We start from the raw sequence: 26,151 nt of genomic DNA, 5'->3' as shown, positions 1-26,151 counted from the left end.
TCGCTTTCTATCGATGTCAATTGTCGTGAAAATATTTGAATTTTTAGCTTTAATTGAATTATTTTCTAGTTTTGCTAGTTGATGCTGAAGTGACACTTAGTAAAACAAGAAAATATTTGAATTAAAACTAAAAATTCAAATATATTGACATTGATAGAAAGCGGTCGGCGGTGTTAGCAATTGTACACAGAATCCCACCACTGAATCTTATTTTCGGTAATGACATTGGGAAATTGTAACAAAATGTCTAAAAATTAATTTAGAAATGGGGTAAATACTATTAAAAAGCAAATTTTATTTTATTCATAAGAAAATGTTGAAATATACCAAAAATCTACTAATAAATATTGCCTACTAGAATTTTTTAAAATATATCAAAAATCTACCAAAAAAGTAGAAATCTACTAAATTTGGCAACGCCGCACTAACAGCGCTGGTGAAAACCGTCAAATCCCCTCTCCTCTACCCATGGCGCGCCATTTGAATTTATCAGATAAATGCACAAAACTGCCACTAACAGCGCTGGCGAAAGCTGTCAAATCCCCTCTACCCATCGGCTCATGGCGAATTAGGAATATCGTAGTGTTTATAATTCAATTTGTGAAAAATTTGCACTTGTATCAGTATTTCCCCAACGGTGCGATGTATTGTATAAAATATAATAAGCAAGACCAATTAAAATTAAGGAAATCTATGCTGCGATATATCCCAATAAAAAGGTAACACATAATTTGAAGGAGTGCAAGAAAAAAACTGAAACTATTCAAAACGAAGGAAAAACTAGGTGGATCTTAAAACAAATGCAAAACTGCTGGAGATCACTACCTCAAGAATGAATATTATTCAATGAATAGAAAACTAAAATTTCACAAGCGTTTTGAGGTGGAATGGTGAGAGGTGGCATTCGGATATTTGCAGATAAAATTAGGTGACAACTTCAGTAATTATAATTTACTTATGCTCCTTCTCAAATATGCCCGGAACATTAATAAAAAAATTAAAATATTTAAAAGTTTCAAAAAACATCGATTTTTTTCTACTTTCATTGCTTATAACTTTAAAACGATTCATTTTGGAACAAAGTCGTACAGAAATAAAATATCTAAAGATAATTGAATTTTGTATGATATACGACTGGTTTAAAATGTCTTAAATTATTACCCTTTCTGCAAAATAGCAATAAATGCAAAATAAGGGGCAAAATAAGCCTGTTTTTATTCAACGTTTTTCAGCCACTTTGGTTGCACTTGGAACCTTCATAATTCGCTTAGAAAATTCTTACAGCCTACTTAATCCGTCCACCAAATTTCATTAAAATCGACATAATAGATTTTGCATAATAATTTTAAAATCTAAATTTTTTTAAAAAAGTTAAATTTTTTTAAAAACTTTCTGAACAAAAAGTAGATCATTTAGAAGTTTGCTAATTTTTTTTACGTATCAAGAGGCACTCTACCTATCTAATACACTTTACGGAATTAAAATCGGATTATTTAAGCGGCCTCAGCACTGTTTTAAAGTTATAGACAATTTTTTGGCTTATAAACAAATATAGTGAGGACGTTTAGTTGGAATAAATTCATTTTCTCGAGAATGGGCGACTCTGGAGATAAATCCTGAAACAGGTCGATTTTTTATATTTAAATTATAATTTTTTGGCATATATATTATACTAGTGACGTCATCCATCTGGGTATGATGACGTAATCGATGATTTTTTAATGAGAATAGGGGTCGTGTTATTTAATTTTCTATTCACTAATATAGACATTAACATAATTATTTATACAGAGTGCCAAAAAAAATTAATTAATTGAGACAAAAAGAAGAAAAAATGTTTATTTGATAAATAACTGAAAAATGAATTTATTCCAACTCAAACGTCCTCACTGTATTTGTTTATAAACCAAAAAATTGTTTGTAACTTTAAAACAGTGCTGAGGGCGCTTAAATAATCCAATTTTAGTTCTGTAAAGTGTATTAGATAGGTAGAGCGCCTCTTTATATGTAAAAAAAATTAGCAAACTTCTAAATGGTCTACTTTTTGTTCAAAAAGTTTTTAAAAAAATTTACCTTTTTTTAAAAAAAATAGATTGCAAAATTATTATGCAAAATCTATTAAGTCGATTTTAATGAAATTTGGAGGACGATTTAAGTATGTTATAAAAATTTTCTAAGCTAATTACCAAGGTTCTAAGTGCAACCAAAGTGGCTAAAAAACATTGAATAAAAACAGGCTTATTTTGCCCCCTTATTTTGTATTTATTGCTATTTTGCAGAAAGCGTAATAATTTAAGACATTTTAAACCACTCGTATATCATACAAAATTCAATTATCTTTTTTTTTTGTTTCCATACGACTTTGTTAAAAAATGAATCGTTTTAAAGTTATAAGCAATGAAAGTAGAAAAAAATCAATGTTTTTCGAATTTTTTTTTAATGTTTCGGGCATATTTGAGAAGGAGCATAAGTCAATTATAATTACTGAAGTTGTCACCTAACTTTATCTGCAAAAATCTGAATGCCACCTCGCACATCCAAAAATAGACGTTTTTTCACAGATCCGCCCTAGTCTATAAAAAGTATAAAAAGAATTTGAAATCAAAGGTAACAAGTGGTGAAAAATGGAATACGTCTCACGCAAATATTTACATACCTGGTATGACATATCCCGTTCTGAACTCTGAGTTGGATCCTTTTGGTTATTATTTATCCTCGCTTTGACTACCCACTGGTAATTAAAAGCCGAAAATCTTGATGATTCGTAAAATAATCTGTGTACAAACTCATCTGTACGATAAGGTTTCAACTGTACATCTAAACAAAAAAGATTTATTTTAATCATTATAGGTAACTATAATCACGTAAAATAAATTACATATATAAAAGTTTTTTACGATTATTAGTGCAGGCCCTGGAAGGATTTGAATATGCAAAACCTGAGGACCGGCAACTATGTTGGGATTCTTTTACCTGAGACCTTGAACAATGAAAAACTGAATCTTGCCGGAAGGTGCGATGGTATGCGATAAAACTCTCAAACACTATGTTTTTGTTTATAGCTTTGTTTACATATAAAAAATATATAATTTTTAGCAATGTAAATAATCAAAACTAGTATAATTTGACTTTAACTTTCAAATGCTGCTATTTTTATGCTACAGAATTGCTATTTTATTTTTTAATCAAAAGTTATTCCGGCTCAAAAATTGCAATTTTTCGATTTTTTTAAAGTTTATCTCGAAAACTATGCATTTTACGAAAAAACTTTGCTGCCCGCAAACCCAATAATATATAACAGCATGTCCAATAATAGGTATATAACTAAGTAATAGTAATGAAGATTACTCAAAATAATCATCTAATGCTAAGTATTCGGAAAGCGAGGAGTTGGGAGAAGTAGAGTAACATAGTTAAAAACCTGAGGAAACTTGAGAAATCTCCACTTACAACAACGAATCTATTTGAACTGCTAACTGCAAAAAGGGGACTTCCAACAAATATTCATAAATTCACTTTTTGTTATTATTGCGTTTTTTACACGTAAACAGATCGTTTTCAACAAAAAGGGGACTTCTGGGTCTATTCTAAGTATATTAAGAATGGCGGCTAAAATTTCTTTAACTGCAAAAAGGGAAGGGGACTTTTACAGCAGTACTGTATATAGAGGTATATTGAACAAGTACACCGATTCTAAGTGATTTGATTACATAAGTATTTAGTTTTTACCATGGACGTATAAACACAGATGGACTCAGCAATACCATACCTTGAATACACACTGTTTTGAAGCTTCGGTACTCCTGGGCCAGAGGGTAAAGGGGAGTAAAACGGGTATCGATAGAATGTGACGCTTCCTCAATGAGCATAAGCGTGCTTGAATTATTACTCGTGGGGATAATAATTCAGGCGTTAATAATAATTGGAAGTAGTAATAATTTATAAAAACACGTTCAAAGAATTTAATTAAAAAAAACAGAGTATAAATATTAACAATCACGTTTTTATAGAAAAAATAAAAACAATTTTATTTGTTATTAAAATTAATATAATGTCAATATAGTTAAGCTCAAGTTAATTTTTTAATACGTATCAAATAATACTATGATAAAACAAATCAATTAAAAAACATACATTGGTCAAATTAAAGTACCTACCTACATTTATTGTAGTCCAGTCGGGTTAGACGAATAACAAGCCTAACCTTGCATTAGGAACTGCCTCAAATTTTATTTTTCTAATCTTTAGGGGGGTCAACAGTAGTGTAAATTTTAAATCTCGACTAAATTCCGCCGTTGCGTTAGCCGCCATCTTGATTTTAAACGAGAACCGTTTTGGCTCAATATCTCCGTCATTTTCAAATTTTCGATAAAAAGTATGAGAACCAAAATTGTTAAAAATGTGATTTTCTATCATTTCTATTATCTCGAATTATCTCGTTTATTATTAGTTTTACGACAAAAATGTACCTATACAAAAATGGAGAGAATTAAATTCTAAACAATTTTGATTTCTTTCATTTTTTTTGCTAAAATTAATATTTAAGGTAGTACGTATGCGGTAATCTCGCGAGCGTAAGACCTGATTGATTTAAAAGCAATTGTTTTTGTTCAATATCTACGCCATTTTCAACTAAAATTTTCCAAATATGATTTCCTACAATTTCTCTTTAACATTTTTTTATGCGGTTGATATTTTCCGAGTTAAGTGGGAAAATAGTAAAAAGTGGTGGGGGGAGCATAATTACTGAATTGAATCTTGCTTCCGAGATGCACCAAATTTTATAATTCTCTCCTTTAGGGGAGATTAATATTAGTGTAAATTTAAAATCTCGACTGAATTCCGCGGTTGCATTAGCCGCCATATTGATTTTAAAGGAGAACCGTTGTTGCTGAATATCTCCGCCATTTTCAACTTTGCGACAAAAAGGTAGGAACTAAAATTGTTGGAAAATGCAATTTCCTACAATTTCTTTTTCACAATTTTTTTATGCGATCAATATTTTCCGAGTTAAAGGGAAAAATAGTGGAAGCGGAGGGGAAGTATAATTATTGAATTGTCTCATTTATTATGAACTTTACGACATCACTGTATATAAACAAAAATAAAGAGAATTATATTTTATAAAGTTTTTGAAATTCCCAATGAAACACCAACCAAAGTAAGTACATAAGAGACATACATAATAACAATAACTTATATGCATTAATGTCACTTAATTTTATTAACTAGCCGGTTTTATGGGTTGAAGTTGCCTGTCGATATTTTAAGTTTCATGTCAGCTAATATACAGTAGAACCCCGCAAATCCGAACTAATTGGGGGGACAGCCTGTTCGGATTCCGAAAAGTTCGGATTATCCGAAAGTTAGCCTTAACTAGTAGTTCAAAGCGTTCATTGTGATTTTGAGTAGCCAAACGTTCTCGCAAGAGTGTGGACAATATTTTTGGACTAAAGTTGACTACGAGAGAACCAAAGTAAGTTTGTGTTTAAAACACTTTATAAACCTATATATTAAAGTATAATATTTATTTTTAAGAAATTTTAAATGTCAAAGTCCTAGTAATCCTACATTGTCCAATATTCTGGCTTTACTCTGTATAATAAACATGTTTTTAAGTTTTTGTCTTGAATTTTTAAATTTTTTCACTTTCCGTTGGTTCGGATTTGCCGAAAGTTCGGATTCGCGGGGTTCGGATTTACGGGGTTCTACTGTATTTTTATATTTCAACATTTTTTTTTAAATTTTGGGCTCTGTTGGGGGAATTTCCTCATTTCCCCCCACGTAGACCCGCCACTGGTTCTCTCGAAAAGTTGTAGTAAATCGTACTTGCAACAATTTCAGCCCTTACACTTTTTGTCGAAATGTTGAAAATGGCGGAGATATTGAACAAAAACAATTGCTATAAAATCAATCAGGTCTTACGCTCGCACCTTTACCGGATACGTACTACCTTAAATATTGATTTTATCAAAAAAATAAAAGAGATTAAAATCGTACAAAATATAATTCTCCTCATTTTTGTATAGGTACTTATTTGTTGTAAAACGATAATAAACGAGATAATCCAATAATCCATTAATTATGCTCAAACTGTCACTATTTTCCCCCCATAACTCGGAAAATATCGACCGCACGAAAAAAATTATAATAAACGAAATTATAGAAAATCGCATTTTCGACAATTTCAGTTTCTACACTTTTTGTCGAAAAGTTGAAAATGGCGGAGATATTGAGCAAAAGCGGTTCTCGTTTAAAATCAAGATGGCGGCGAACGCAACGGCGGAATTTAGTCGAGATTTTAAATTTACACTACTATTGACACCCACTAACAATTAGAGAATTAAAATTTGGGGCAGCTCGTAATGCAAGGTCAAATGCTATCCGGACTGGGCTATTTGATAATGTATTAAAACATACTTTTCAAATTTTTCACCAAATAAGTATCATATAGACCTTTCAGACTCTCTTTACAGACAACAAATCCTAGAAATCCAGTTTTTCTTCTGGTTTCTAAAATATTAACTAACCTATAGGATAGATTGATTATATATTCTTTAAGAACATCTAAATAACTGAAAAACTGTTCTTTTGTTTTAGGGGATAATGGTTTTTTGTATAAATATTTAGGAAATATTTTGAAATCTTTATGTTTTCTCCTAAATTTGCTACCCAAATAGTTCGATCGTCAATATTATTTGGAAACCTACATAGAAAAATAAATAATTTTTTATTCATTTCACTAATTGATTTGAATGCATGAGAAATATCAAATTAAAAAGCTACTAAACAGATCTTTTTAAATCAGATGATGTCTACTTACAATTTAAAAATATATAATTTAATGAACTAATATCTTGTTCAATACATTAATATTAAAGACCCAATGGTACGCCTATGAAAGACATATTTCAAAATGTAAACAGACTTCCTCATCCTTCTATAATGTAAATAAACAGTACTTACAAATGAAATGAAAGATCGGGATATAAATGTTTAGTTTTTTTTTTGCAAATGCAACACTGTAGCACCATTATTATGTATGTTTATTTCACTTTTCACAAAATATCACTCAGAATATAGCCAAAATAGCGAAAAACAACTTTTTCCACCTACCTCTAGCGAAAGTATACTTTTCCGGACCTGATTGTAGGGAGCAAAGTTGTACTTTTCCTCCCTAGGGAGGAAAATATTTTTCCTCCCTAGGGAGGAAAAGTAAAAGTGACGTCATGGTATTTCATTCATGAAATATAACTTATTGACGCCCTGTACAATATCTATTTTCTATTACGTAAGTATCTATACATTTTAACGTTTATTTATAATACACCCTGTATTTTGCAGAACGGTAAAAACAGTAAATTGTTATTTTGATTTAACAATGTTTACATTAATAATTTGACTTATATTTGACAGTTGACAGTTATATTGTACTTACTTGTTATTATTAGTTCTAATAAATTTTGTTGGTTAGTTACATAAATAAATTAAGTAAAAATGAAAAAATGACTTGTTATTTGAGGAAGGTGGAAAAATCATATGTATAACATGGGAGTAAAGTGCCTTTTCCTCCCTTGAATGATTACTGCCCTCCGCTACGCGTCGGGCAGTAAACTTCATTCTCGGGAGGAAAAGTAGCACTTTCCTCCCTTGTTATACAAATAGCTATTCCTCAATTACCTTAAAAAGTAAACAAACATGGAATATTTGACATGGACGTTTGTAGACAGAAATGCAAACACCGTTGCCATTTATTTATAGTTTCAATGCTTCTACATATACAATAATTGGTTGATATCTATTATTCAATGATATGAACACTTGATATTTTAATTACCATTCAATATGTAAATTAATATAACTGAACAATTATTATTTTAGTTTGATAGCATCTGTAGACACGACATAAAAGAGTAACATTTTCAGCAATACGCGAATAAGAAATTTTAATAAAAATACGTGACAACATGTGAAGGTACTTAGATTGTGACCTATTCAAATAATTTTGGCTTCACAATTTTATGTAAATAGCTGAGTCCATCTGTGTTTATAGGTCCATGGTTTTTACCTTCTCCTGTAAAATTTACTTTTATGCAGTCCCCTTTTTGCAGCTAGCAGTTCATTTAACGCCTTAGTCAATAAAATAATTATAGCCAGAATGATGGCCAATATTCGAAATGAATAGGCACCAAAAGAAGAAGATAAATAGTGGCAACTTAATACAAATGACATAGGAAAAACTTTCTAAACTTTATTTACAAGCGTGAAATAACCTTTTTTTTTTAGTAAAATGGTAAGTTTTAAAAACAATAAAATATATCATAATGTCAATATTTTTACGTTAATGAGGTCATATTTTGATATTGCGTGTTTATACATTTTATAGCAATAATTTCTGAGATAACTAAGTATTTACAAACACTAATGATTAAGCTTTAAATGAAACGATATGAATAATTGCTCTGCTATCTAATTTTTATCGAGGTTGAGATAAGTACATGTTAGAAATACGCGTTTGTCTAGACATCCGTATTAGAAACCCAAACATCAAACCTTTCATTTGATTCAGCTCATTGGAATTCTACTGACCCACTATAGATATCAAGGCAAAACTGTTTTTAGAGAGAAGGTCAATGAGATTTGCGTTTTATATTATTGTTAAACATAAACAATCTCCGTGTTGCGCATTTTTACAGTTGTTTACTAGATTTACAGCGGATTTCTTGGAGTTATGTTTATTGCAAAATAAAATAAACAAAAAAGAATAAGAAAAGATAAATCTGACTCTAAATAGTCTTACTACAAACAGAAAATTTGCTATTTTTAAAGTACAGGGCTTTTCTTCATCTGTCTTTTCTTCGATTTTTCGACACACGAAGCACACACAATTGTAATTTTAAAGTAAACGCCCTGAGAAGAGAATATCAATGTGGGTTCAGAAAAGGCAGAAGTACTGTGGATCAGGTCTTCACACTACGAGAAATACAGGCTGAAAGTTACGAATATAATAAAGACACCATGGTTCTTTTTATTGACTTTAAACAGGCTTTCGATCGAGTCAAAAGAAGCGAATTATTCACAGCATTGCAAGACATGGACGTTTGTCAAAAGCTTATTAGAATTATAAAATTAACTCTCCAAAGAACAATAAATAAAGTCAAGATAAACAATACTATAACAGAAAGTTTGAGGTCAAACAAGGAGTGCGGCAGGGTGATCCATTATCGTCTATAATGTTTAGCCTATTACTAGAAAAGGTTATACAGGAAGCAAACATTAACAGAACAGGTCTAATCTACCACAAAAAACATCAGTGCTTGGCATTCACGGACGATTTGGTAATCTTGGTTAGGAGCAAAATAGAACTTTTAGAAACAGTCATGAAACTCGAGGGGAGGGCAGCAACCAAAGGATTGTATATAAATGAAGCAAAAACAAAGATGGAATGGACAGATAAACAATTCGTTCGGGGGCAATACATAACAATGACAACAGCGAAGGGAACACAGTATACATTCGAAGAAGTTGAAAGATTTGAGTAATTAGGAACTGTCTTCACAAGAGATCATCACTGTGAAGAAGAAATACAAAAAAGAATTATGTCGGGCAACCGCGCTATATTTGCTTTTAATGGGTTGTTAAGAAGTAAAAATATATCACGAAGAGCAAAACTAAGAACTTACAAGACCGTAATAAGACCGACAGTAACGTATGGTTCTGAAATATGGGTCACAACAAAAAAACACCAAGAGTTGTTGTTAGTTTGGGAGAGGAAAATACCGCGCAAAATCTTCGGTGGGAAAAACTTAAATGGACAATGGATAAGAAGAACAAATAAGGAACTAACTGAGCTCTATCAAGATCCTAACATATTAGCAGTAATTAAGGCGCAAAGACTTAGATGATTCCATCTAGAATTCCCAGAATGGTACTATCTAGTGCATTGGCAGGGAAAATGCGAAGAGGAAGACCGAGGTCACGATGGAGTAATGGAGTTAGGGAAGATATGAGAAGACTTAACATAAGGAACTGGGAAAGAAAAGCGACTGACAAACTACAGCTACAGTTATCCACCTAGAGTCCACGTGCTTCTGGATACACATCTGCCCTTCTGACCATCTCATTTGTGGCCTTCCTCTGCTTAGTTTATATTCCCACAGTCTCCAATTTATAAGAATTTTGTTCCATCGGCCTTCTTTTTGTCTTATAGCCTGTCCGGCAAATCTCCATTTCAATTTTGCATCTTCTTGTCTAACATCACTAACTTTGGTTTTCTCTTTTATCCACTCGTTTCTCTTTTTATCCATTAGTCTTATGTGCAACATTTGCCTTTCCATTGCTCTTTGCGTTTTTATGATTTTGTCCATGTTTGCTTTTGTAAACGTCCACGTTTGGGAACCATAAGTGAGAATTGATTGTATACCTTGGTCTTAACATGTTACGGATATCTTTTGTTTTTAAGGATGTAACTTATGTTTGCCAAATGCCGTCCATGCCAGTCTAACTCGTCTTTTGATCTCTGTTGTTTGGTTTTCCTTGTTAAGTTTTATAATTTGACCCAGATATATTTATATAATCCATTACATAGCTCAACAAAATGAAAAAAATGGTGATGGAGTATAATGACTTTTTGATCGAGTGGACGTCCTAAAAGATGGTGCTCCCGAACCTTAGAGATTGGGTGGACTGTGGTCACAGGCGACTGGATTATTTCCTAACGTAGTTGCTCACAGGACACGAGTGTTTTCGGGACTACCTCTCTAGAGTCGGAGAGACTGACATGGATAAAAGCCTATAATGCTGACAATGTGAACTGTGACACATACGATGTTAGAGTGCAACAGAGTAGTAGAAAGGAACAGAATGGAGAGACAGGTGTGAATTTTGTGACGGTGGGAGAAATGATTCGAGAGAATGATTGAAAATAAAGCAGGTTGGACTAGTATACACAACTATATCCGTGCAGTGATCAAGAAGAAAGATAGTTGTACCAACGACAAAGGTAAGAGTGAAATATATTGTAACTGAACTGTAGAGGGAATACGTTCTCAAAAGAGGCGAACAAGTGAGTCAGATTATGTGCCAAATTGAGGAGAAGGAGGAAATGCTGGGAGTGATGCCATTCTGGGAGCGATGAGTGCCTTCCACGCGCTATCTGGAACGGAGTTCCGATCAAAAATTAAAAAAACTATATAAAAACCCCAATTTCTGGGACAAAAAAGGGGAAAACAGGTAGGCGTTCGGCGTAGCCTCGGCGACGAGAGGGCATTTTAAAGTAGCTCGGGAGCTATCGCCGGGACTACGAAGAATGAATCCTACACAAAGGTCAGTCAAAAAAAGGTGGAATGGACGGGTGGTTAAGCGCTGAAACATATTGTTAATGATAATAACAAAGACTCTTTCCCTTTCTCAAAGTTTATAGTCTTCTTCTCTTCCGTCTATGATTCCATGGGCGTAACTGTATATTTTATTCCAGCCGTGTCGTGAACAGGTCTCTGGATATGACTTCCAATTTAGATTACAAAGCCAGCTAAAATCTACTGGGTTCAGCTGACACATTAATGCCTGGTTGCACCAACAAATCTTAAGCTTAAGACGTGCTTTAAGTTCAGCTTACGAAACATAGGCGTTACACTATTGAGTCTTAGATCAATTTTCAGTTTGCCACAATACATTGCCATGTAGATTGGATTGATAAGAATAGAAAATTATGGTGCAAAGTAAGTTAAACTTAAAGCGGCCGAATCTATAAGCTGACCTGGGCTAAGCTGGAGCTTCAGATTTGTTGGTGCAACCAGGCATTAGTTTAGGATTGAGATCTTTTTCGGTGTGCTAATGAATATTTACTTAATTGTACTAAATAGCATATTGGAAAACGAAGTATTGGAAAAAGACGCATCTCCTGGCTCAACAATCTGAGAAAGTGATATAATTGCACCGTCTTGTTCCGAGCTGCAATCTCAAAAGTGAGAATAGCTGTGATGATTACTAACCTCCTTAGAGGATACGGTACCTAAAGAACTAAATAGCTCTTGTGATCTGTCGTTCCCCGGTTTATCATAAAACATTTACAAAAAAGACAATACAGTACATCCCTGCCCGACCTCGCCATTACTATTTTCTAAGAGCACCCTCATTTCAACCTAACCTCTATTTCCCACTTTTCCATGACTTTTTAAAAATAAGTCTTGTTTAGGTTTTCGAGAAATAATGTAATTTACATAGACGTAGAGAAACTTAAAAATTATATGATTTCTTAAAAATAAATATACTTTAAACAGTTTGTTTTAATTTTTTTTTAAACATCAAACTAATTTTGTGCTTACCGCTTTCAAAAAAATAAAAAAAAGTATAGGATATCTCCGGATTCGAACTTAAGACCTCTCGATCTCTGGCCGAATGCTATACCAAATACGCTATGAGGACTGTGTCTGTATCGGTTCGGACGTACCTAATGAACATACGTAACAAACACGGTAACAAACAGACAAGTATAATAAATATACAATAAAATGTTTTAATAATACTCATCTTACTCCCGAGGAAGACAAAACCAAAGACACAAAAATTATAATAAATATATTTACTAAAAACACTAATATATTCTTTTCTCATCTTTTCTTGCACTGATATATTTATATACTTCGTCTAATTTACTAACCGTTGCACGTCATCCGCGTCATTGCCTGTGACGTCGCATGATACCAACACGAAATATTTGGCGGTAGGTGTGTTCTTTTTTAGAATCTTTTGCCGAGTACACTGGAATTACAGCCACTAGACATATTTTATTATATACGCGTAGAAATAATATTTGAAGATTTCTATTAATGTTAACCTAAAGAAATACACAATAATATGTTTCATTTAATTTGTATAAATGGATTATAAAGCGTTTTTATGAAGCACATTTGTTCGGAACACATTGTAACTGTAATCGAACGAAGGTGACATTTTAGAATAAATTGGTAACATTTATTTGACAGTTGCGGTGATGACACTTCATATTTGTTTATATTCTTTACTATAAGTATCTGTTCTATTATATTTACTGTTTTTATTATTTACTTTACTATAAAAAGATCCTCTACTATAAAAATATAAATTTCACCTAATTTTATCACGACTTGGAATAGTCGAGGTATCTGACAACTTTTTTAGTTGTTATTGTAGACATATACAAAGAAACCTATCGGGTTCTCCCAAGAGTTCGGAGCCGTTTTTTAATAATTAAACAATGCAGTGCAAAAACGCTTGCACTGCAAATCTTAAATGATTATAACTTAATTCTTGTTCTCTATTTCTTAAGTTTTTATTTATTTACATTGAATATTAATTTGTTTTGTTGTATAATCCACGTTTACAATAATTATGTGACCTATTGGATTTAAAATGGATTCAGGATTTTTTTATACTTTGGCAACTATGTCAACTTAGATCTCTGGCGTAGATAATGACGTGTAACGGTAAGTAAATTAGACGGACTGTACATAACTTGAAAGATTTAGCAACTAAATGCCATACTGTCTGTGTGCGCATGCGCGCAGTATTATGAAATTTTACTCTCAATCGCGCCTAAAGAAGTATAACTTCAAAAATTGAAAGGTCAGTTAAAACTCGAAAAATGAAAGAATTCTACAGGACGAAAACATGAAAAACTAAGTTACCAACAATTATTGTGATTTGTGATACAAATTTATAAATAGGAAATTAAAAATAAATTAAAGCCAGTAGAACGGCCGGATGCCTAAACAACACAATTTGGAAAAACAAAACACCTAAGAGTGGAAATAAAGGCCCAATATACACACACCGGCAAAATTAGCCGAACACATTAAAAATGGGACATGTTTGATGTCTCGTATTTCATAAACCAGTGGTCCGATTTGAGTGATTCTTTTAGTATGTTATAGCCTTATTATTTAAGAATATCGGTGTAATAATATTGTTGCTAGACAGGTAAATGTCATTTTATACCGGGTGTAACAAGCATACTGTGTTTTTTCTTAAAGTTCGGAACACCCTGTGGAATATTCCAGCATATACAAAATATTAAAATTAAAACTCGATTGTAGAATTATGCTTTCTTAACATTTTCTTTTTTGATTCATTTGCTTATGTTGGAAAATAAAAAAGTTATGTGCTTTAACAACTAACCATGTTTTTTATCAATAAATCCTCATAGTAGGGGAGAAAAGTATGCTAAATTTGCAATTACTCGAGCGTTCTTGGTACCTGGAGTGGAACCAAAAAAAGTTAAGTTAGGTTTTCCATAAAGTGTGGGACTTTCCATTTTTCAATTTAATTTTCCATTTCCACCAATCGTTTTTTCCGATTATAGCGCCATTTATCCATAATAGGAAAACATGTTGCGAATAAAAGTTGCTTATTTTTACGTCAAGGATCCAAATCTGCAATAAAAATTGGGGCTCCTATTTAATATTTTAATGTAACCCCCACCCCACCTCCGTGGGGGGTCGTGTTTGGTGCCATTCAGTAGATTTTTGAAAAATATTGAATAGGTGTATTTTGCAGTTTTACGATCTGATGTTCATTTCGCAAAATATCGCAGGGTTCGTATTTATAATTTTTAATTTACCCCCCCCCCTCTCCGTGGGGTGTCACGAGCCCCCACGGATGTGGGGTGGGGGATTTAATTTAAAATCTTAAATAAGAGCCCCCAATTTTTATTGCAGATTTGGATTCTTTACGTAAAAATAAGCAACTGTTATTCGACATATTTTTTCGAATTATGGATAGATAGCGCTATAATTGGAGAAAAATGAGTGTTTCAAATAAAAAATTAATTTAAAAAATAAAAAGTCCCCCACTTTATGGAAAACTTAACTTAACCTTTTTCTGATTTTAGCACATAATCTTCACAATCCAATAGGTCCCCATAACGCTCGAGTAACTGCAAATTTAGTATACTTTCCTCCCCTACTATGATGATTTATTGATGAAAAACATGGATAGTTGTTAACGCACATAACTTTTTTATCATCTCACATAAGTAAATGAATCGAAAAGGAAAATGTTAAGCAAGCCTAAGTCTACAATCGAGTATTAATTCTAATATTTTACATATGCTAGAATATTCCACAGGGTGTTCCAAACTTTAAGAAAAAAACACAGTATGATTTGTACACCCGGTATAAAATGGTATTTACCTGTCTAGCAACAATATTATTACGACGATATTCTTAAATAATAAGGCTATAACATACTAAAAGAATCACTCAAATCGGACCACTGGTTTATGAAATACGAGACATCAAACATGTCCCATTTTTAACGTGTTCGGCTAATTTTGCCGGTGTGTGTATAAGTCAGTTATTAGGCCAGTTATGACTTACAAGGCCGAAACAAGACCAGATACAAGCAAAACACGAAGACATCTGGAAACCAACGAAATGAAGATCTTAAGAAGGATTGCTGGAAAAGGACTACATGATAGGGTAAGAAGTGAGGAAATCAGACGCGTATGTGTGGTAGACAATATAAATACCTGGGTAAAGAACAGAAAAGAAGAGTGGAATCAACACATAAGCAGGATGTCTGAATCAAGGATAGTAAGAATAGCCAGGGACAAGTCACCGTTGGGCAGAAGAAGTATAGGACGCCCAAGGAAAAGATGGAATGACAATTTAGGGACAGAATGAAAGGCACCGTTGAAGAAAAACAGACAGTACTGTCTATATAAAAGAAAAAGAAGAAGAACCAATAAATATATCCTTCCACCAATAAATATTCTCTTGTTTATATTACTTTTTAAGATTTTTTTTCACAGCTCATTCTCAATTAATTTGATTGTGAGTCACACGTAAGTAATTTAATCTCTGGTATGTCTGAATGCAAGATTATTTTAATAATGGCCTGTTTCAAAAGTCAAAAGCTATCGACAAAAAAATAATTAATTATTAATTTATCGTTCAATGCACGCGAAATATTTCCTGTAATTTTTATGTGCAAAATATGAGTTAATTTGTTTACTAGTGGGTCAAAAACCAACTAAAACCGAGGATTTCAAGAGATAACAACGTCTTAACAGAACTTATAAATGAAAATAATAGGATGCGAAGAAGAGCAAACAGAACTAGAAATCCGGAAGTAAGAAGAGAAGCAAACCAACAAAACAGCAATTATGTTTATAGCTTATATCTATATCTATAAGCTATAATGATATAGATTGTAGCTATATCATTACTCAAAATTCGTAAAATGTGGCCTGTCAAAATTTTTAATGTGTTTTAAATGTATTTTTATTAAAATAAGTCACAATAAAATAAATCAAATTTGTTTGTTTTTAAAATAACAAAATGTCTGGCTAATTGGCTCGGCCAAGGCCATCAAATTCACTCAAAAAAAAAAGTCACAATAACGACCTCTCGTGGATTTCAGCGGAACTAAAATTGAGGCTTCTTTCTTTTTATTGGCCTGCTATAATGGGTGTTTTTAAGGTCAAATCGTTGTTAAAATCGTTGTCAGTATTTTCGAAAATCAATATAATTAATAAATTTTAATACAAAAGATTTAATTAAAAGCTTACAAACCTTTTATCAAAAGTGTTCTTATTTGTATGTTGTGTTGCAGAATATCTAGTGAATTTAGAACGAACGCGTTCTTTTTTATTCATTCTACTGATGCTGGTAGATAATCGATGGGACTACTAAATTTTTCACTTTATTGCTTTTCGAAAATACTGACAACGATTTGACATTAAAAGCCACCATTATAGCAGGGCAATAAAAAGAAAAAAGGCCTCAATTTTAGTTCCGCCGAAATCCACGAGAGGTCGTCATTGTGACTTAACATCTCCAATAAATATTTTTGAAAAAATTAAACGCAGAATGAAAGATTAGGTACCTACATTATTATTGAGGGCCGAAAGTCCCTGAAAACTTCTATAATGGTGATTTTAATAAGTTACAGGGTGAAAATAAAAGAGAAAATTTAGTGTGATTTTTAATTGAAAATATTTCAAAAAGACTAAGTTTTCACTCTAATGGCATATAAAACAACATAATGCTATTTTACATCCCACCAGAATGAAAACAATGGGAACCTTCTCTGGTTACACCTCCGAGGCTTCTACAATTTGCAAGCCATACGGATGCTGACACTAAGGAAGATGAGGGAATTCTACAATTTACAATTCACGTCCCATCTGCTCAGCGCGGTGAAGTTCCAACGAGAATGGTTCCCTTCGTACTCCAATCAGAGTAAATGTAAATCAAAAATGAATAACCATTTTCAATTTCATTGTAAAACGAAAATACAGCCGAACCACATTCTAGTCCAATCAGAGAGTGCAGCAAGCACCTCTACCGGTTTCGAAACTTATTAGTCTCTCATCAAGTGGCACATATGCTGCTCTCTCTGATCCAACCAAAACAAACCCCAGCGTGCAGCAGTCTCGGATTGTAACGAACGAAATGGCATAGATGCCCTAGCGGCAACTGCTAGCAAAAAGACTAAGTTTTCACTCTAATGGCATATAAAACAACATACTGCTATTCTACATCCCACCAGAATGAAAACAATGGGAACCTTCTCTGGTTACACCTCCGAGGCTTCTACAATTTGCAAGCCATACGGATGCTGAGACTAAGGAAGATGAGGGATATCTATATTTCATTCAAAATAAACTTTTTATTTGTTCTAAGGGACTTTCGCCCCTCGGTAATAACGTAATCTTTCATTCTGCGTTTAAATTTTTCAAAAATACTTATTAGTTTTCTCAGGATTCGTAAAAAATTAATACATTTAAAACACATTGAAAATTTTGACAAGCGACATTTTGCGCCTTTCCCCTTGAAGGAGAAACTATTTTTTACACTTTTCTCCCAATAATTGCTATTTTTCAAAAAATAAACATTAAATTTTCAATTTATAGCCAGTCAAATAATATTAGGTCTGGATCCCGCGTATGAAAAAAAAGTTGATTAATAGCAAGCTGAAAATTTGTTAATAGCTTAAGGGTGTCTAGTCGGACAAACTTTGATATATGGGAACACTGGAACAGGGGTAGTTTTAATTGTGGAACAGGTTAAAAATTTGGAACGGTCAGACCACGAAAACGGCACATTTATTTTGTCCGACAGAATAACTCTCCGAACAGAGATTAAACTCTCATGCAAAAATCAGACTGCTATTTATCACCAAATGGGTGTTTTAATGAGTGGAACATGTAGAATATGTCAAATGACAGGGATTATGACAGGTGATAAATAGCAGTCTGATTTTTGCATGAGAGGTTAATCTCTGTTCGGAGAGTTTAAGTCTATTCTGTCGGACAAAATAAATGTGCCGTTTTCGTGGTCTGACCGTTCCAAATTTTTAATCTGTTCCACAATTAAAACTACCCCTGTTCCAGTGTTCCCATATATCAAAGTTTATCCGACTAGACACCCTTAAACTATTAACAAATTTTCAGCTTGCTATTAATCAACTTTTTTTTCATACGCGGGATCCAGTCCTATATGTAATAAGTATTGAAAAACGAACCTTTTACCTTTTATCCTTTTTTTTGTTTGTTAACCGTCTTTAACCTAATGTATCTTACAAGATACATGACTTTATATTGCGGGCTTTTTCATTAGTTCAAAACTTGGCTGTCACATTCAGACAGTTGTCAAGCTCTATTTGATTTAAAAGGTGTCAAAGTATTAGGTTTTGTTGATTTATTTTCTTGTTCTGTAAGTACGCGCCATTTTTAAGCCATCTACACAAGAGGTAAGTTCAGTTTATTGATACTATTCTATTATATTATGTTCTTTATGAAAACTAATTCAAGTCGCTTATTATTTTGTTACGTAAGTTTGATTATTCACAAGTTTTAAGCACTAATACTGTATGGTTCATTTGCAATATACTTTTATAAATTGTATCTTACAGTACACATTGGGCGCATGATCCTATTTGTGACATTGTCAATTCGTATATTTGGTTTCATGCAAAGAATAGAATATTATTTTTTATAATTCGCATATTTTTAAACTTGCCTATATTATTTTGGCTGTTTATTTTTGAAGTTTGTTTTCGTTTTGAAATTGTAATTTTTTAGATTTTTACTCTTGGCTCTCAATTATGTTCAAAAATAAATTTAATTGGTGGAATATAACGGCTAAGTTCAATTTAAAATATTTTACTAATTTCAAAAGTTCTGTTGATGATGTTTATGAGTATGTATCTTATCTCTTTTCTGCAAACAAAATCGAAATTTGAACCACCAAATTTTTGCTACATTATTCACTGTGGTCCACAAAATGAACCAATTAATACTAATCTATTTTTATCAAGTTACACCTACACAAGAGGCTTGTATTACCAATTCCCTATATCCATATCAAGTGTTATCTTTAATTGGTAAAATTCTCACGGTTTATATAGGTTTATTTATCCGCCAATTGCGAATGGTTATCAGTTGTTTCTTGAAAAGTGAAGTCATTTGTCAGATGCAAGAAATCCATAAAATCTCGTGCAGCAAAGAGTTTATAATTATACATGTATTTTGATGGTTCACCTTATAACAGTGGTTTGGCGTGCACAATGTATCTCTTAGGGTACCGCTTCCAAGACCTATCTGCCCAATGCATCTCACAAGATACATATTTTTTAAACGCCTTTTTTGGGGGGTCGGAGGGGGCGGAAAAATTTTTAAATGTGATTTTTGCTTAATAGGACCCCAAAACAATACAATACTAAAAGGAAATTATCATGGTTGAGGATTTCTTAGCTTGGGTTAAAGCAATAGCTCTCGAGTTATAGGCGAAAATATGAGAGCACAAACCAAAAATTTTCTATTGTTTCAGATTACGCTAAATAAGAAAAAGCAAAAGGTTTACGACTGGCACATATATCGTGATTATTGATACAAAGGTATAAGGTCAATCCTGAAGCGATTCCAGCAAAAAATAGACCCCTATGGAAATTATTCAATTCAAAACAGTAGTCCAATCAACAACCATTTTCTCGTGGAATTTTGAGAACCAAGGCCGATTTCCTTGAAAATTTGAATTTAGGTAGTAATTATAACCTTTGTCAAAATCTACCCTATGCCGAACTGCGCTTTTGCCCTGGGGGTGAAAACAACCCCATCGAGGGGATGAAATTTTTTTAATCAAAATAACGGAAATCTATAGGGTGACCAATTCTGAGTAAATTTTGTTCTATAAAATTTTTTTGCAAAATTTACACTTTCCATGTTATTTGCGATTGAAACTATGCATTTTTCATTGAAAAAATTCACGTTTTATAACAGTTTTTCATGAATAACTTAAAAAAATTTAATTTTATAAAAAAAAATCATTAAGAACAAAATTGTAGCTAATAAAAAATAAAGAGATTCACGTCTGAAAGACCTATGTAAACCCAATAACGACTGAGTTATTGCTCTTTAAAGGATGGTTATTTTCGAAGAACATCGAAATGGAAAACCTTTAATCTCAAATAACTCGAATGTGGTGCAATTTTTTGGGAAAACTTAATAGTGTAGGCGCCAAATAGAGGTCACCGTGTCCTTTTCAATTCTGATGGACAAACTCAACGGTTTCTTATGGATTTTTGGCTGCCGATTATGAATTTCGAGAGTGGATTTCGATCCGAGTGGTCAAAAGATTGTTATAAACAATTTAATTGTTTATAAGGCTCTTGCTCATAAACTAAAAGAGATAAAAAAATGTTTCAAATAAAATTTGTTCCTTAATAAAAAACGAAGAAAAAAACGTTTACTAAATTTTTTTTTGTTCTGATTCTGGCCTTGGTTACTAAAGTTTACTAAATTTAAATCCAACAATTATAACTCAAGATATTGTAAAATTAGTGCACAATACAAATTGCAAAATAAGTATTTTTCGAAGCTTTATCGATCGTAACTCGGCTTCTACGAATGAAAATGAGCCTTAGAAGACCTCATTTTAAAGCTTAATTAATAGGCTTCCAAATAAAGTCGGTTAAATTACTTTATCTTCATTTGTTTTAAAGTTATACCCGTTTGAAGTTATAATTTTCTTAAAAAAATTATACATTAATTTGTTTATAAGAGTTTCAAGCAAATTTGAGCTTTAACAACAACTCAAAAAGGAACAATTTGAGCTTATGAAAATGTTCTAAGTTTATTTTTGGCCAAGATATCGATATTTTGGCTACGAATTTCGTCACTTACTTGACTGTGCGCCGATTTGCGCCTCATAGCGCGCCATTAAAACATCGATATCTTGGCCAAAAATACACCTACGAACATTTTCATAAGCTCAAATTGTTCCTTTTGAGTTCTTCTATCATTATCGTTAATTAAATTATCGTTAATTAAATTATTGGTTATAACTCAAATTTGTTTGAAAGGCTTATAAGCAAATTAATGTTTAAATTTTTTAAGAAAATTATAACTTTAAACGGGTATAACTTTAAAACACATAAAGATAGAGTAATTTAACAAACTTTGTTTGGAAGCCTGTTAATTAAGCTTTAAAATGAGATCTTCCAAGGCTCATTTGAATTCGTAGAATCCGAGTTAAGATCGATAAAGCTAAACAAATTTCGTCACTTACTTGACTGTGAGCCGGTCTTGAGCCTCATAGCGCGCCATTAAAATATCGATATCTTGTCCAAAAATACACTTACGAACATTTTCATAAGCTCAAATTGTTCCTTTTGAATTCTTCTATCATTATTGTTAATTAAAGTATAATTGGTTATAGCTCAAATTTGTCTGAAACCCTTATAAACAAATTAATCTACAATTTTTTAAAGAAAATTATAACTTCAAACGCGTATAACTTTAAAACAAATAAAGATAAAGTAAGTTAACGAGCTTTGGAAGCCTATTACTTAAGCTTTAAAATGAGATTCTAAGGCCCATTTGAATTCGTAGAATTGCAATTTGTATTGTGCACTAATTTTACTATATCTTGAGTTCTAATTGTTGGATTTAAGTTTAGTCAACGTTTTTTTCTTCGTTTTTTATTAAGGAACAAATTTTATTTGAAACATTTTTTTTATCTCTTTTAGTTTATGAGCCAGATCCTTATAAACAATTAAATTGTTTATAACAATTTTTTGACCACTCGTATCGAAATCCACCCTCGAAATTCCTTATCAGCAGCCAAAAATCTATAAGAAACCGTCGAGTTTGTCCATCAGAATTGAAAAGGACACGGTAACCCCTGTGGCGCCTACACTATAAGCCAAGCCGCACACCAAAGAAACATGAAACGAAAAACATGTTTCATGAAACTAAAACACTGCTAAACAAATCTCAAAGTCCGCCTACCAATAAAACGAGTGTGATTCATGCTCATGACACATTTTTATTTTCGGAGAGTTTCATAAATGGCCGGACGTATATTTGTTTAGCACTGTTTTATTTCCATGAAACGTAATTTACGTTTCATGTTTCTTTGATGTCTAAGCCAAGCCGCACACCAAAGAAACATGAAACGAAAAACATGAAACATGAAACGAAAAACATGAAACATGAAACGAAAAACATGTTTCATGAAAAGAAAACACTGCTAAAAAAATCTCAAAGTCCGCCTACTAATGAAACGAGTGTGATTCATGCTCATGACACATTTTTATTTTCGGAGAGTCTCATAAATGGCCGGATATATATTTGTTTAGCAGTGGTTTATTTCCATGAAACGTAATTTACGTTTCATGTTTCTTTGATGTGCGGCCGGGCTTAGAGGCATCTTTTGAAGTCCATTAAAATACCTTTCAAATAAGCTCTGACAAAAGTTTTTTGCATAAGAACTGACTGACTTATGACGAAAATAAAGTCACTGTCTCCTTTTTTCTTTTTGAAATGTAAAAATTGAACCCTCGTCTTTACAATCCTAATGAAATGAATAGCTTCTTGAAATTAATTTTGTTTAGGTATAATTATTGATACAATCCATGTGATTTGACCGGTTTGGAATGCTTAGTTTAGAAAAAATAGTTGATTAAATCAAAAATGATATTTTTAAAATTAAAAAAAAGTGCATTTTTCTTAAATAAATCTAAAAGTATTCATAATATGAAAAAATGTTTCAAATATTAATTCTAGAATTTCTTTCACTGAAAATTTTGATTTTTTTTTGTTTTTGTATCATGAATACTTTTAGGTTTAGTTAAGAAAAATGCACTTTTTTTTATTATAATAATGTCATTTTCGATTTAATCAACTATTTTTTCTAAACTAAGCATTCCAAACCAGTCGAATCACATGGATCGTATCAATCATACATAAATAAAGTTAATTTCAAGTGGGAAACTATTCATTTCTATTAGGATTGTAACGAAGAGGGTTTAATTGTTACATTTCTAAAAAAAAGCAGAGAGCGACTTTATTTTTGTCATAAGTCAGTCAATTCTTATGTAAAAAATTTTTGTCAGAGCTTATTTGAAAGATTTTTTAATGAACTTTATAAGATCTCTCTTAAGCGTCGTTTTCACGCTACGTCTTATTGTACGTTTTGTGTGTCATGCAAAACGTACGACAAAACGTCCGTTTTGTCCAGTGTACATTGGATTTCATTTCGATTTGAAGGTCATATCGAAGATATCGGGATTTCGAGGTCAAATCGAAGATATGATGGAAAAAGCATTAAGCGCCGGACTCCACTTGCGATTTGTAGTCGAGCGATTGTTTTGTCGCGAAGATTGAATACACTGTTTCAAATACAAGTCAATCCACGATTATTTAGTCGCAAATGGATTGACTTTTACTTGAAACAATGTGTTAAATCTTCGCGACAAAACAATCGCGCGACTACAAATCGCAGGTGGAGTCCGGTGCTAATTTTGCGAGAACTGATAGAATAAAACGTTACGTGAAAATACATGTTCAGACAAGTCGTCCGATTTTAACCCTCTAGTGCCCCAGTCCGCGTCAAGGCGGACCGTAATAAAAGTTGCTAGGCTTACTATTTAAATTTTTTATAGCTGCAATACCCAAACCACCCTCTGGACTAGATCGGATAAGCATCAAACTGTTAAAAATTTGACCCTTTTATTACACTGTAATTTTCAGTTTAGTATGAAATTTGGTAATGGTACTAAAAAAATTCGTGCACTAGAGGGTTATCATTTGACGAATAGCTCTACAAAAGTTCGCTTCATTTGTTCTAAAAAAGCTTAATAATAATGTCAGACTTGTGGCAATGCTCCCAAGATTTTCTCGAGGAATTTATTGAAGTGTATAAAAGTTTTCCGTGTCTGTGGCAAGTGAAAAATAAAGACTATAGTAACCGTAATAAAAAAAAGTCGCGCATGAGGAACTTATACAGAAATACCAAGAAATAGACACGATGGCAAATAAAGAGACAGTTACGAGGAAAATAAACTCGTTGAGAACTGTTTACAGAAAAGAGTTAAAAAAACTGAAAGCGTCAGCTACCTCTGGAACTGGAGAAGAAGACATATACAAACCATATTTGTGGTACTTTGACCTATTGGAATTTTTAAGTGATCAAAATATACCAAGGATGCCACGAGAAACTATAAACGATGAAGAGGAGTCTCCTTTTGATGGACCAAGGCAACAAGTAAGTAAACAAACTTTTTTTAAACACAATATAAAGCAGCCGTGTTTTCTCCATAATAAAAAAAAATTCACTAACACTAACAAACTTCATACAACTCAAGACTCTGGATTGGAACTGAGAACTGAGGTAAAAAAGGAAAAACGTTAATGTGTATCTATCTATACACTTGACAAAACGTACGTCTTGTCGTACGTTTTGCATGACACACAAAACGTACAATAAGACGTAGCGTGAAAACGACCCTTTAGGTTCTCCCAAAAAATTACACCACATTCGATTTGAAATTGAAGGTTCTCCATTTCGAGGTTCTTCGAAAATACTCAATCTTTTAACGAGCAATAAATAACTCAGCCGTTATTGGGTTTACCTAGGTCTTTCCGACGCGGTTCTCTTTGTTTTTTATTAGCCACAATTTGGTTCTTAATGATTTTTTCTATAAAATTAAATTGTTATTCATGAAAAACGGTTATAAAACGTGAGTTTTTTCAATGAAACATGCATAGTTTCAATCGCAAATAACTTGAAAGTGTCAATTTTGCAAAAAAAATGTATAGAACAAAATTTACTCAGAATTGGTCACTCTATCGATTTCCATGGTTATTTTGATTTAAAAATATTTCATCCCCTAGATGGGGTTGTTTTCACCCCTAGGGCAAAAGCGCATTTCGGCATAGGGTAGATTTTGAAGAAGAGTGTCAACAGAGCTTAAACCCAAATTTTCATTAAAATCGGTGTTGATTCTCAAAATTCCAAGGTTTTACAGTTTTTTACCGCGAATAAGTGGTCTACAGATCCCATCTGGACTATAAAACAAAAATAGACAAAGTATGTCAAACATCCGAATAGTATTCTTTTAAACTCGTAAATCGTCTGAGCTAATAATAATAGAGAACGCGACGTCCCATTTCTTTTTGTCTTCCTATTTATAGATACGGATGAATTCTTACCGTTAAATGTGATTTTTTCATATCCCAGTAAGTCAAATATACTATCGTAAAGTACACGTTCCTCGTTCATCTGTTGATCCAAAACTTTCAACGCTTCCATTACATCCGCTCCAGAGCGATTTGGGTGAACGCATTCCTTCTCGTGTTCAGATCTTTCATGTAACGGACCTCTCCATGGACAACCTATACGACTGTATTTACAACCAGAAATTCTGAAATAGCAAACAATAAATTATATTTAACATTTGCAAGTTTTACTAACATTCATGAAAGTGCAAACGCATAAAATTAAATACTCGATTATAGAACTAATAAAACAGTGAATGGCGTTTATAGCTTTAGGCAAGAACTTCATCGCTTAAGATGCAAAAGCTCGCAACCCACAAATAAGTTTTTCCACATGAGAACAAAAAAACATCTGCATGCGAAAATCGCCAAACCTAAATAGAGAATTATTGATTCAATAACAAGGTATTATAGGGGAGTGCAATTAGAACGAAAACATGCATTGTTTCGGAATAATTCAAACAAGCTTATATTTAACAATAAAACACGAAAACGTTTGTTTTCTATACTTCCACAAAATTTATTATAACTAAGTGACTACAGCTGTTTCGGCGGAGTGCCTTTCTCAAGTGATATAGTTTACTCCGGCACTCCGGCCTAGAAAGGCA

At 32.5% G+C, this 26,151-nt stretch overlaps 1 protein-coding gene across 1 annotated transcript in view; it reads right to left on the bottom strand.

Moving 5' to 3' along the window:
• The window catches only part of LOC114349333 (cysteine and histidine-rich protein 1 homolog), a 60,710-nt gene that overhangs the window by 14,200 nt on the left and 20,359 nt on the right, over positions 1-26,151 (bottom strand). Inside the window, exons 3-4 of the mRNA XM_028299673.1 lie at positions 25,478-25,689; positions 2,657-2,817 (exon numbers count right to left, since the gene is read on the bottom strand). Of these exons, the coding sequence (XP_028155474.1) occupies positions 2,657-2,817; positions 25,478-25,689 (373 nt within the window). The remainder of the gene's footprint in view (positions 1-2,656; positions 2,818-25,477; positions 25,690-26,151) is intronic.

This window comes from Diabrotica virgifera, chromosome 4 (assembly GCF_917563875.1).
Source record: "Diabrotica virgifera virgifera chromosome 4, PGI_DIABVI_V3a".
NCBI classification, from domain to species: Eukaryota; Metazoa; Arthropoda; class Insecta; order Coleoptera; family Chrysomelidae; genus Diabrotica; species Diabrotica virgifera.
The sequence above is the reverse complement of the archived record's forward strand: the minus strand, read 5'-3'. Positions and strand labels throughout refer to the sequence as shown.